This window comes from Conger conger, chromosome 9 (genome assembly GCF_963514075.1).
Source record: "Conger conger chromosome 9, fConCon1.1, whole genome shotgun sequence".
In the NCBI taxonomy this organism is placed as follows: Eukaryota; Metazoa; Chordata; class Actinopteri; order Anguilliformes; family Congridae; genus Conger; species Conger conger.
In genome coordinates, this window is record NC_083768.1 from 24,070,215 (window position 1) to 24,084,220 (window position 14,006).

At 43.2% G+C, this 14,006-nt stretch overlaps 1 protein-coding gene across 1 annotated transcript; it reads right to left on the reverse strand.

The window, feature by feature from the left end:
- Positions 1 to 200: 200 nt before the first annotated feature.
- Positions 201 to 13,149, reverse strand: eloa (elongin A). Its single transcript, XM_061253961.1, has 12 exons — positions 12,981 to 13,149; positions 11,926 to 11,982; positions 11,220 to 11,332; positions 10,602 to 11,146; positions 8,961 to 9,253; positions 6,002 to 6,113; positions 5,298 to 5,450; positions 4,974 to 5,071; positions 3,260 to 3,440; positions 2,770 to 2,899; positions 1,404 to 1,549; positions 201 to 736 (listed from the first exon to the last, which is right to left on the reverse strand). The coding sequence occupies exons 1-12, from the start codon at positions 13,050 to 13,052 to the stop codon at positions 675 to 677; spliced, it is 1,962 nt and encodes a 653-aa protein (XP_061109945.1). The 5' UTR covers positions 13,053 to 13,149; the 3' UTR covers positions 201 to 674.
- Positions 13,150 to 14,006: the final 857 nt, after the last annotated feature.

Sequence of the window (14,006 nt, forward strand, 5' to 3'; positions counted from 1 at the left end):
AAAATGATTCCAATGAGGGTGATTGCAGAGAACATAAAGGGGAATAAAATGATGGATTAAATCAATATTTGGGAAAGTGGTTGTTGCTTTTATGTCTAGCCTTTAACTGGATTTAGTCCACATGCTTAGGTCTCCAATATGACATTTCTAATAACATTATAAATCAGAAAACAATAGGAAATAATGTTTCTGAATCAGTATGAGGGCAAAGAGTACATTTTATTAAAAATGTCCATATAACATTTATTAAAATCTATTAAAATTACTATTTTGATCCGCTTCTATTTAAAGGCCAGAAGAGGGACCTAGAAATAAATACAGTAGAGTGAAGCTGCAGGGTGGTCGGTCTCTCGCTGTCTCGTACACACACACACACTCATCTCTCTCCCTTTTGTGCTTCTCTCCATCTTCCACTCACACAACCTCCCATCCCCCCTGTGCCAACGCATTGTATCAAACTCGTCCCAGAGAGAAGTCCAGTCTGTGTGACTGTGCCTGTGTCTCTGTGTGCATGCTTCTTTGTGTTTCTTTTTTAATCCCAGGGGAAAGTCGGGAGATACTTTAGAGAATGGGGGACATGTTGGAGGGGTCTGCAGCTCCCGTGGTGCATCTCATTAAAAACACAGCTTTGCTTCTAGTCTCTCTTCCTCTCCTCTCTCATTCATGTCATCTCTCTATCGCCTGGAGAACCTGTTTTTGAAAGCTTTGATAGTTTTGGCCATCATGGGGGCGATCTCTGTAAGACACACATAAAGAAGGAAGCACACAAATAAGACAGATATATAGAAAGAGAGAAACAGGTTGTTGCGGTTTTAATCATTAATCCACTTAAAATTAGGCATTTTACCATGAAAATTGTTAACATTGTGTATAACATACCAAGAACATACCATACTCTCTATCAATGCTCAGACAGTCAATACTCGGACTGTCAGTTCAGTTCATCTCATAGCTCAACTTTGATTGTAGCCGCTTAAGATAGACTGAAGCAGAAACAATTAAGTTTTGTGAAACAAATAATTATTTACAATATATGGTAAATGGCTGGCATTTATCGAGCGCCTTAATCTAAAGCGCTGTACAATTGATGCTTCTCATTCACCCATTCACACACCAATGGTGATTGGCTGCCATGCAAGGCACCAACCAGCTTGTCAGGAGCATTTGGGGATTAGGTGTCTTGCTCAGGGACACTTCGACACACACCCAGGGCGGAATCGAGCTGGCAACCCTCCGACTGCCAGATGACTGCTCTTACCGCCTGAGCCACTGTCGCCCGATATATGCTGCTGTATTTTGTCCAATAACACATCCCAAAAGTTAGAATCAAAGACTTTTTAGATGAATGAACTTTCTAAAGAACATACCCCCCTCCAATCCTCCTTTCCCAACCTAGCACTTACTTTTGACCTGTGGTTTTTCTTTTGAGCTGTGGCCCCCTCCACTGCTCTGACCCCCTCCAGAGCTGCGGGGTGCTTCAGGGGGGCTGTCCCTTGATGACGAGGCAGGTTCAGAGGACAGGCTGTGGTAGGACATGGCTGGTCTGATTCTGACAAGAGTATGAGAACAAATCATTACACAAAGCAGATCATTTGGCCTTGGGAGTCTGTGAAATATGTGTTGGCAAATTCAATTTAGTGTTCAATTTAGAAATACTGTTACAGTACTGTGCTTGTTTTGTAACAGCCAAACTAGCAATGCATGTAAATCCCAGTTTCCGAACATTGGGGAGAACCAGTGCAATTGTAACTTTTCACAGTTGTAAGAAATGCATTCTCACCCAGACTGGTCAAAGCTGACAGTAACACAAATAACCACACATTACAACAGTGGTATGCAGAAGAGCATCTCTGAACACAGAACGCATCATATCTCGAAGTGGAAAGGCTACAGCAGTAGAAGTCTAAAAAATAAGTCTAATAAATACTTAAAGTGTTATCCCCAATGCTTGTGCAATGACTCCGATTTCCCTTGGCTTAATTTTCTCCCAAAGACAGCTCTCTAGCCTTCATGTTGGTTATCTTTTCTAACAGAAGTGCTGTCTTCACAGGCAAACCCCACATCTAAAACCAAGAGTAGACATTCAGAACTATTTATTGTTTAACCAATCAATCTAACAGGACACATCTGGGCAACAAGAAACACCGGTCAGTTACATGTTCCAATACCTTTGCTCACCTAAAAATGGAGTAGTCTGATACAAAAGGTGATATGTTCCAAGTTGGTTAAAGGTATAATAGGTCATTTCAGACTTCTAACAGTCAAGAGAGGAATTGCAGCAACACCCTCAAACCACAACACTGTTTATCCCTCCCTCTTCTCTGTGAACGCACTGACACACACACAAAATTGGCTGCGGCAATGAGAACCGATTTTCAACCAATGAGCTTGAATTATTGTACAGCTATACAATGTTGGAGTGGTCCAGCAGCTTTGAAACCTGGACTTAAGGAGAATAAACACAGGCAGAGGTTGAGTCAAAATGTCAGTGAGCCTATTTCAATGATAGGAAGGGATTTACAATGGTCTTGTAACAATGTTTAATACAAATAGAAATACCAGTAAATCAAAAGCTGAAATTCGGATCGGTCATCTCATGTACATCTGTTGACCTCAAACTCAATTGTCTTCAGTGTATAGGAAAAACAAAGGAATTGACCTTGCTGTTGCAATACTTTTGGAGGGGACTGTATAAATACAGAGAGAGAGAGCGAGATGGAGCAAGAGAGAAGGAGAGAGAGAGTGATGGTGCTGTGTGGCCCCCCTTACTTGATTGGGGCAGCCGCAGAAGCTGATCCAGAGCTGGACGCACTTGTGGTTCCAAACTTCTCCTGCCGCCGCCGCACGTCACGCGGGGGCTTCGCCACGGAGTTCACAAATGCCATCTTCACTTGCCGACCTGTCCCACACACAGACCCAGACACAGACAGCCTCGTAGTTTAACAAAGCCACTCTGGCACATTAACATTCAATGACTGGCCCTGTTCACATTTCGCAGTCACTTCTGAAAAACATGCAGAAAATCACTGTTATCTATTATCCATGTATGCAATGAGGCTCTCCTCATTTTCCTTTCTTCCCCTTATTATTTAGTTTGACAGCTGCTTTCTGGATGAAAGGTACACACAATAGCGAGTGGGAACGTGACAGTCACACACATCTACTCTTCTGTGCCGAAGAATGTCATCGTTACACACTGACAGGTCATGCTGGGCAGCTTCTAAATAGCGCACTGAGCATGTAGGCGGGGCGCGGGCACCTTTGGGGCGGTTGGCGTGGGCGGAGCTAATGTTCTGAGTGAGCAGGCGCAGGCGCTCCTCCCTCTCGTCGTGGAGACGCAGGTACATCTCCCGCCACGACTCGTACTCCTGTGGAGACTCCCGCTTGAAATCCCTCTGGCAGTGACGCATCCACAGCTCATCGGAGTCTTCCATGAAACACTAAAACACACAGAGTCAGGAGTCATAACACGGAGCCACGCACAGGGGCGTGACACGACGCTGATGGCAAGACACAATTCAGCAGCGGTCTGTGCGTTTCTTTGGGCGTGTGTATGTGAATACGTGTGCGCATGTCAAATAAATTGGATGATTTAAAGACAGATTTAAGACTGCGCTGTGAGTTTGGCTCCCCTGGTTCTTTAATTCTATGATTCAAAATAGGATCTGCATGTTCTGCCTTTCACTAAGAACGTAAAGACTGAATTACAGGTTACACTCAGAATATGACCTGAGGGAGAATGCTTCAGTCAGCACTATTGATCAGTTAGGTACTGATTAACCATTGGAGGCAGACTGACTGTAAATGACAATCCTTGAAGTGAACAAAGAAGAAAAACATGATTATCATAGTGATACAATGGGTTGGGTCCCCAAATCATTTGCGTCTTACACATTTACAGTTTTTGTCAATTAGCTGGACATGATAGACACTGCCTTTCGGTCTGGCCGAGGCCATGACAGAGATTTCAACCGAAAACTTCTGGCCCAACACAGATCTTCTCATGGCTCAAGCTGTAAAGACACTCAAAGAGCAAGTTCATGGACCAGTCATGTGACCGGGTATTCGAGTGACAGTCGTGCCATTGCTGGGTATGGCTGGAGGTCCACATTGGTGAGACAACAATTGGATTAGCCTTGCTGGAGAATGCTAGGGAATAAGCTGCCATTTCTGCTGGTCTCATTGCTCTATTGGGGCAGACACCTGCGGACACAAACTTTTGGAATAATCTCCCTAGGCTTCAGAGACACTCTAAGTGTAGGCTTAAAACGTACCTCTTTCGTCAATCCTATAGTTAAGTGGTGTATACTTCTGGATGGTTGGCAGGTAAGGCTAGTGGTTATTTAAGAATATGACCAGGGGCACTGAGCAGGCCTAGGGTTTAGTTACAGCTTTAGTCACCAGGGATGTCTATGTGTTCCGTGCATGGGGCACATTAGTGGATATGCCACAGAGGGGAAAAAGGTACAGCACTGTGCAAAAAGTCCCGAGATTAAAAATAATAATAATAATAATAATTTTTTTAAAAGATAGTCTTAGATATTTTTATATTTATTCTTTTGTTTTTTACATTAACATGTCAGCAGAAAAAGAGTAAAGGTGTTTGGATTTGCTTATGAAATGGCAGGATAGTGTACCCAAGAGAATTGATGCAGGTGAAGAGTGGTCACAAGAAATATTGATTTCATTTAGTTTAACTGTTCACTGCTCTTTATAGTACATTTTTCACATTTGTGGATGCATCACCTTGCCTTTGTAAGGCTGCTCATTATACTTTCCCTCATTTGGTCTTCCTAGTTTTCTGGATAGTTTATTACCTCCTCTAAAGCTGGATTCCTCCTGAGATTTAAGTTCTAAAATGAAGTTGAATTGAATTGAATAACTACTCACAGAAATACTTTTTCGTTTTTTTTTTTTTTTTTAAATAGTGGCAAGTAGTGTGTATGTATGAGTGTGAGTGTGAGTGTGTGTACCTGGTTACACTGCTCGATCCGGTACAACTGCTCAGGGGTGCATCTCTCCAAAACTGGCTCCAGAATTTCATACGGAACGCCTCCAACCTCATCGATTGCTGGACACGCAAATGATTACATGCATAAACACACATATGTACATTTTAAGCATGAAATTAAGGATTATAAGGATTAATATTATCACCATGATTATAATTAGTCATTAAAGGATTTGTTTGCGTTTGTATTATGAGAGGAGTGTGTGTGTGTGTGTGTGTGTGTGTGTGTGTGCGACAGAAAGAGTGTGAGAGAGTAAGACAAAATATGAAATGCAGCCTGACTCACAGTCAATATTGTTCTGCAGAACCCTGATACACTGTTCATAGAGACTCATCATCTTGGGCAAGTAGACGGTCTTAGAGCCTGAGTACACCACCATTTTAGAGTTGAAGCGCCGCCCAGTGAAGCCAGCATCTTCCTCATCACATGACACAGGAACTACAGGACAAACAGAGCAGGGTAAAGATTAAATGGTAAATGGTTGGCATTTATATAGCGCCTTTTTCCAAAGCGCTGTACAATTGATGCTTCTCATTCACCCATTCATACACACACACACACCAACGGTGAGTGGTTGCCATGCAAGGCGCCGACCAGCTCGTCAGGAGCATTTGGGGGTTAGGCGTCTTGCTCAGGGACACTTCGACACAGCCCGGGCGGGGATCGAACCGGCAACCCTCTGACTGCCAGACGACTGGCTACTGCCTGAGCCATGTCGCCCCAGTATATGTATATCATTAAATCATATACTGTAAACAATCAAAGATGCACATAAAAGACAGAACACAAATCAAAGAGCAAGTCACAAAGGGAACCATGGCAAATTCAATAAAGAGATAATTGTGAGATTCAGAGAAGAGTGAAAAAGTTCAGATGGAGTGAGAAGGGACAAAGGTAGACAAGTACTCGACTGTGGAACGTGTGTTGACTGTGGACAGAGAGAGAGAGATACAGAGAAACAGACAGGAAGAAATGGATTGGGACAGTACCTTTACGCCTCTGTGGGGACAAAGGGGTGATGTCAATGGAGGGCAGGGGTCTGTAGTTAGGCTGGATTGCTGGTAGGGGGATATCAGGAAGTGTGGGTACCACATCTACTACCTGAGGAAGAAAGAGCAACGGAGTATTGGTGCAAACTGATCCAGTCGTAAGCCAGAAGAACTCGAAAGAGACTCTTGGGAGAAAAAAAAATTAGTTTTAAGGCTCTCATTAAACAAGATTACATAATTGAAGAATTACTTCATGATCAAAATGGTTATTTCATAGAATATAATCAGCGCTACATCTACAATTAGGTTTATAATTGTTACTATAAAAGTGGTATTCTAATGAAGTTTGTATCGTCTCAAAGGTTGTATCTCATGAGAATCGCTGGATCCTGTATTAGGAGTGCAGTGCCAGCCTGCGCATTGTTAGGTTCTGTAAGGTTGCCAATGGCACAAAGGGCCACACTCCCTTTTCTATGCAGGCATTATCTGGTATGAAGGGAGGGCAGAGATGGCTCAAGGTCTCAGATCACGGAGTTATCTCCACAGCTGACCAGAGGCCTTCAGCCATGTGGTGCTGACCAGAGGCCTTCAGCCATGTGGCGCTGACCAGCACTGCATCTGAGAAATCACAGGATTACATACATAATTCTAGAACTAAACTTTGTATAATAACAGATCAAAACATGAATAATATATATTTAACCTTAATAATCAAATCGTTAATTATTACTGAAATTAATAATTGGGTTAGTCTAATACATTGGTCAATCAACACTATATATAGCATTCCATGTCTTATATAATTGGCGATACAATTTTCCACTTCACAAGTATCAACAAACAAGACCAGGCGAGCCTTGTTTAGCCGGACCCTGATGTAGCCAAGGGGGAGTGTGTGGCAGAAACCATATGGGTTGAGAAATACCGGTTAGCACAGAAGTGGAACTGAACCCTCTCTCACTTTTTATGAAGAATGAAAATATAATGTAGTAACATGCTGTAGCATGATGTTAGATATATCTCCCATTCACAAACTACATTTACTTCCTTCACTGAGGCATTTCCATCTCAGTAGGCTACTTGTATTACTACAAGTTACAGGGCGGCCTGTAGCGTAGTGGTTAAGGTAAATGACTGGGACCCACAAGGTCGGTGGCTCTAATCCCAGTGTAGCCACAATAAGATCCGCACAGCCGTTGGGCCCTTGAGCAAGGCCCTTAACCCTGCATTGCTCCAGGGGAGGATTGTCTCCTGCTTAGTCTAATCAAATGTACATCGCTCTGGATAATCCAAATGCAAATAATATATAAGTTAGAAAAAGTGTTTTGTGGCTTTAAGAGCATTACGCTGTGTGTTCGGTTGCAATAGGGCACATGTAGCTTGGAGAGGGAAGGTTGCCGCTACATATGGTTTTGAATGTATTTACAATCAGCCATTAATCACGAAAAATGTTTTAAGTGAAATGTTTGCATTTGATGAAAGCCTCAAAAGACAGGAAATTAAATTGATCCCTTAACAGATGCTCCAGGACCTGTAGAAGTTTCCATAGTTTAAAAAAATAAAGACCACCCGCCATATTTAAAAATGCATGGCATAATGAAATATTAAGCGTTTATATACAAGTTTAAACAGTTTAAAGCATTTATGAAAAAACTTGTTTAAGCAGGTGGTTTTAATGTTGTGGCTGATCGGTGTATATACAAATAATGTATTTAGAGATTATTAAATTAATTGGGGACTTGGGGATTTTCAGTTCGCCTAATGAATGAGAATGAATGAATTAGCACTGCTAGGTGTTGGGTCGGTAGAACACCGGTCTTTCCATTAATGTGTCCGCAATAATTACACCGATTACACGCCTTTTCAGTATCTCGAATTGGGTCCAAACGTTCACATTTCAGTTGTTGGTGTTCTTAAATTATAGCTATATTAGTTCTTAATTGAATTCACTGAGAAAATTGTTTTTGTTTTTCGCGATTAGATCAAATCAGAACCTGCACAATGTAGTAAGATATTGAGCAATAAGCTGTAACATTCAGTATAAAATGCAGTGTCTAATATGTATTGGCACAACGACAGCATTTTAGTTTTTTTCGACGAGCAGAGGTAGCTAGCTAACGTTAGCTAGCCTAGGCATCTGCTTAATTCCTAATCTACGAAGCAAACGTTACCCAGTTTAACATGGAAAGCTACAGCGACCCAGGTAACATGGAAGCGTTAGGCTATATAAAATGATTTCTCAGATAAAACCTAATCAGCAAGCAAGCTAGCTAGCTAGTTAAGGTTTGTAACAGCAAACTCAATAGCTAGCAAATATTATTTGTTAACCAAGCTACCCGTGGGCTAAAAAAACTGCCAGGGGGACAGGTTTCAAGAGCAAGAAGCAATTATTCCAGCAAGAGAGCAGAGATGAAAAAATTACTTTTTGCACATAAAGATACTACTCAGTTACAACAATTTACAATTAACTCCAATGTGTGAACCAACTAACCACCCTCCCTATATACACATTTATCGCTGTAATTTTCTGATTTCATTAGTTTAATGATTCACCTTGAATACCATTTCAATATGGATTTACTGAAATATTATGCACTGATATTGGTTTATACTCATATCTCTTTAATATTTAGCTTCAAACGTATTACTTACCGTAGGTATATTCCATATTATATGCATCACTCAACTATTCCTAAACGGTGATGCAACCATTGCCATACAAGTGCATCTTTCTTCATAGACACTTGTGTAAACAATACATTAAGTGAAAATGTACAGACTTCTATAGCTACTGAATGACTGACCTCCATCTTTTTTTTAGACGGATTTGTTTTTGTAGAACAGAGAAGTGACACCAAAAGAGAGAGATATCAAAAAAGAGAACACACTGCAGTGAGGGCTAGGTGGCCACAGGACAGGCGTCCCCTCTAGACTTCGAGCACAAAGGAGCTGGCCCTACCTTCCTGCGTTTCTCCGAGGCCTGGGGAGCGGTGTCGTGGGGGGGCCGTTTACTTCGGGTGCCGTTAGTCTTGCTGGGAGTGGAAAGGATTGGGGGGTTGACAGCAGGGGGCAGGGGGGTTGGAAGCGAGGCCTGGGACGGGCGGGTGGGCTTCTTCTTCTTCTTGCTGGGAGTGGGGGCATCGTACGTGAGGAAGGACTCAAAGGACATGGTGGGCGTTTCAAAGGTTTCGTCCTCCTGGTCCTCCCCACCTCGAGCAGCGTCTAGTGATTTCCTACGCTCCCGAGACCTACCTGGGGAACACACAGCAAAGGGAAACACTGTAACACACCCCACATACTAAGCACACGCGTCATACTGTACTAAAAACCCATCAAAACACAAAGTGAGAGACTACAACACACTGCAACCATGCATCTTACAAATCAACGCATGGAAATTATGTCATGCAAAACAGAACCACAGGAAACACGTGTGAAATAAACCTTGTCAGATCTTACCCATATGTGCCATAACACACAGGGAACACATATCTTATCCTGGACACAGGCATCAGACGATACACTTAGCAGCTTTTGAAAATCAACTGCAAGTTTACAGTGTGCAAGGGCGAGTAGAATCAGAAGAAGCAGGGAAATGCAGCACATAATTTCTAAAATGGAGACACATGCAGTAGTGTGTCACCACCCCAGGAGCCCGTACAGTGCTGCCTACAGGCAGACTACAACCACAGACACGACCACTGTACATGGCTAGGTGCAGCAATAGATGACATAAACATGGGAAGTGTGGATAGATTTGTAGGATGTGCAAATATTGACCAGCAGAAAAAAGAATGCTTAACCAACCCAACTCCTCTTGGCTCGTTTCTCATTTGGATAGAACAGCTCAAATGCAAAGCATTCCATATTTAAAAGTTTTCTGCTTCTTGATGAATTTAAATATCTTGCCTGGTACAGCACTCTCAATTTGCTTTTGAATATGGAGGGGTGTGGACGGGCCCATCTAAAGGATTATTTCAAAATATCCGGATAATTTTTTCAGCTTAATCACCTTCATCAAAAGTCCCTTGATTGCATCAAGTCATATTAACAAATGTACAGTAGGTATATTACTGAAATGTGAAAAAAAAAAAAAAAAAGTAGTTTAAGCAACTTCTGTCATTCGTACTATTGAGCATTTCTGATGCATCACTGCAAAGTTGTTTTCATTGGACATTTGGGTTGATCCCGCCTCCCAAAAAGCACTATTCAGTTCAGGGAGGAATTAAAATGTTTAATATTCACAAGCTACTCGGATGAGTCTCGCCATAGAAATTCTTTGTTTTGCAGGGCATGACAAACCACACAAATTAAGATTTCAGCATTGCATGTGCTTTCACAGATGGTTAAACTGCAAAGGAATTCAAAGAGCTGAAGCACGTTAACACCGGGTCCTGTGTACCCGCTCCACCTGCGCACCTCCGTACTTCAAAAAAAAACTAAAGGATTATTTTTTTCAAGAACAAACCATTTTTATCTCAAGATGTATTTAAAATACCAAAAATGACAAGCCACCAGTGGTAAGCCAGGATGCACGTCTCATAAGTAAGGGGCGTACGCCTCACAGGGTGGAAGACTAAGGGCACGTGTGCAGACTCACCCTCAGGCCCCCCTCTCTTGTCCGTTCTGCCCTCCTTGCCCCCGTGTGGGGCAGCGTGACGGCTGTGTTTAGAGGACTTGTGTGTGGCGCCGTCCTGCTGTTCCCTCTCAGTCCTGCGCTTCTTCCCTTCGCTGCCACTGCTGGTCCCCTGGGCGCTGTCACCGTGGCGACGATGGCGCTCCAGCTCCCGGTCGCTCTGGGAACCCTGTTCCCGCCCGAGGTCCTTGTGTGGTTTTGGGAGACGGTTCTTTTTGCGGGGTGGGCTGGGAGGGGGCTCCTCCTCTCTGGGGGGGCTGTCGTATTCATCCACCTGATACTCCTCCTGCCCCATGTGGCCATGAGGGGGGCTGTAGTTGTGGTGGGGAGGTGACGGGGAGTAGCTGCGACGGTACTCTCTCTCCTCCTCCTCCTCCTCGTCCTCCTCTTCATCCTCTTCATCTTCCTCATGTATGTGTGGACGTTCCTCAGGGGAGGGGTCTCTGGCCTGCTTACGACCCGCTTCTGCTCCCCGCTCACGACTCCTTCCCTCCTTCCCACTGCTGGGTCTGAGAGACACAGAAACAAAATTATGTCTTATTCCAGAGATCATTCACTAAGCTCAGCTCCCACTCCACCCACCTGTCCACAGCCTGGGGGACCAGCTTCTTCCACCGGGCCACAAGAGTCTTTGCAGCCTCCCCGATAGTGTCGTGCTTCCGGAGAGAATTCACGGTCTTCCCGATACCAGTCTCCTGCAGGTGAGGGACAGACATGAATTTCATTTTGAAACTAAACTTAAACAAGCCATGCACTCATCAACATAATATCACATAGCAGAAAACAGGCTTGTCATAGCACTGCACATTACCTCCAAATCAGACAGTGAATGATAAAGTACATTTGACAATGTCAGGGCTGATGCACTTAATGTGTAAAAATCTATTGCAATTCTGGTTTTGATTATGTCCTGATCCCTGAATATTTCCTGGTCTACCAATGTATAACTCCCAACATGGATCAGAATGAACGTGAAGGCTTGTGTTGGGATCAGACTTTCCTTATCTTGTCCTGAAACCTTCTGTCTGCTTGACTTCTGTCTAAATACAGGACATGCTCATTCACAGACATAGATAATTTTAAAGCAGGCTTGCACTAATCTCTATATGCAATCTGATACAGTGTGCCAGTGCTCGCTGTCCACCATCAGCTCAACCAGATGGCACAAGACATCACTTGATCTACACAGTGCTGGCACTGAACCGATTCCCATGAACAAGCAACTTCGCGAACATAAAGACAAGGCTGTCCAGAGTACAGTCTGCTTGGGAGGCAGTCCTTTCCTTACCACTAGGATGTCCACAGTCATGGGCAGCTCTGCCAGCCTTTTGAGAGTCTTCAGCATCTGGGGAGTGAATTACCATAGTCCCATAAGCAGTTGAATCCATAACGCAGAATGACATGCATGAGTGCAGACGGCTTAGCAGTAAACACACACAATGGAAACCTGCCCAGAGCAACACCCCCACAGAATAGACTTCTACCCACAACATGCAGTATCAAAATCAGCACAACAGAAAGAGAATCAACCAGTAACCAAGTGGCATATGTGATTCTAATACCACAGACGAAAAGGATAACATGTGGTGGTACAGGGCTTGTTCACGTACTGCACCAACAAATAAATTTCGGACGGGACTTAGTTCAGAGGTCTGTCCTTATATTTGAACATTTTATTTACACTTTGTGTTATATTTGGGGGGAGGGCCACCCATATTCCCAGAGGGATGTTGTGTACTCAGGACAATCAGGTGGCAGAAAGCTTATCAAGACACTGAAAGCAACTATCCCTTTGTTCAGCAGCAAACACTTCATACGACTTGAGCAAAGGTTCCAAGTCCAATTTTCTATAAGGTACACCACGAAAGAGGACGCCACACACAAATACCAAAATGCTTCCATACAAAGTCTGCCAGGCGTTGGTAGACACTAGCGGCGCTTGCCTGTCGTTTGTTGGTTGACTGTTGTCTGTCGGTGGAGTTGACAATATTTCTGCGGCTGTCATTCTTGTTAGAGCCGCTAGAGTTTCTTTATGATCGCCGTAAATCGTGACAATAATCTACCTTTTAGACCGTCTGTGCAGTGGCTGATATGTGCATAAACTCTCAAGCTACCTGCCACAATGACAGAGGCTAAATGATTCGACTACAGCCCTCTCCAACTGGTCAAATTAAACTGCGTTGCGAAATTAATATAATCCGTGACGTGATCTTAGAAAAAAAAAAAAACTAACGTCGATATCAGCTGGCTTACTTGTTTAATTCCACGCTGCATGGTGCGCCCTTTCTGCGGACCACCGCTCACCCTCTAACTAGCTCCCTGCCCCGGCCCACCGTTCTTTACCTTTCGAGGCTCTGGATTCTCCAAGATCCTTCCCTGGAGCCTCTCAACCGTTCCTAGCAGGTCCTCCGCCATGTTTACAACTGGTATCGTGGCCCGGAAGCTTCTTCACTACAGCAGGAGCTGGCCTGCACTTATTGCAGGAAAGGCTTCAGTCGACCGACAGTAAATATGGAGAGCTCCCGGATCTACGTCATAGAACAGCTGACCGGTATGCGCAGTGGTAACCTGAAGAGGGGATTCTCATTGTGATTTTGTTGTGGTCTGACGATAGTATAGTTAAAAAAAAAAAATCAAAACACCTGTTGAAAAATTTGTCTGATATTATAGCGTATAGTGTATGAAATGAAGAGTGTGACAATTCATTGTACCGAAATAACATTACAGTTATATTCTTCTTTGATACATTTCTTACGTGATTATTGCAATTATGACAACTCAAGTCTGAAATCCAAACAGATATATAAAAATAAAAGATTATGTCAACAGCATAAACATACATTTCGGACTGTCCTTGAAATTTTAAATTGTGTACCGTCATTGTATGATATTTGGGGGTATACACCATGATCATGTATCACATTTAAGCTCATATTATTGTTCTAATGTATGACATAATAATATACTAAGAATATGATTGTATGATTTTAATATTTATAGATTTTTCATTTTCTTGTAAAACATTTGGTGCACAATTAAACTGTTTGGGAGTACACAGCATGAGGAGAAGACATCCCTGTTGAGAGTTTTTGCTAGTTTCCGGTAGCAGACAGGAAAATTACTGACCATGCCCCTGGCGCACAACACGACCACCCCTAGCCCTCCCATCCAACTTCTCCCCAGGGCAAAAATAGCCCCCATTGGTCTCTTTCTGCATGCATGCCTCCCTTCCCCCAAAGCAGGCTTTACCCTGGCTAAATCAAGCACTTCCCTTATCAGCATACTCCTCACATACTGTACTCACACACACACTCACACGCACTCGTTCACTGGGACACAGTGATTGACACACAATTATGTAAATGCATA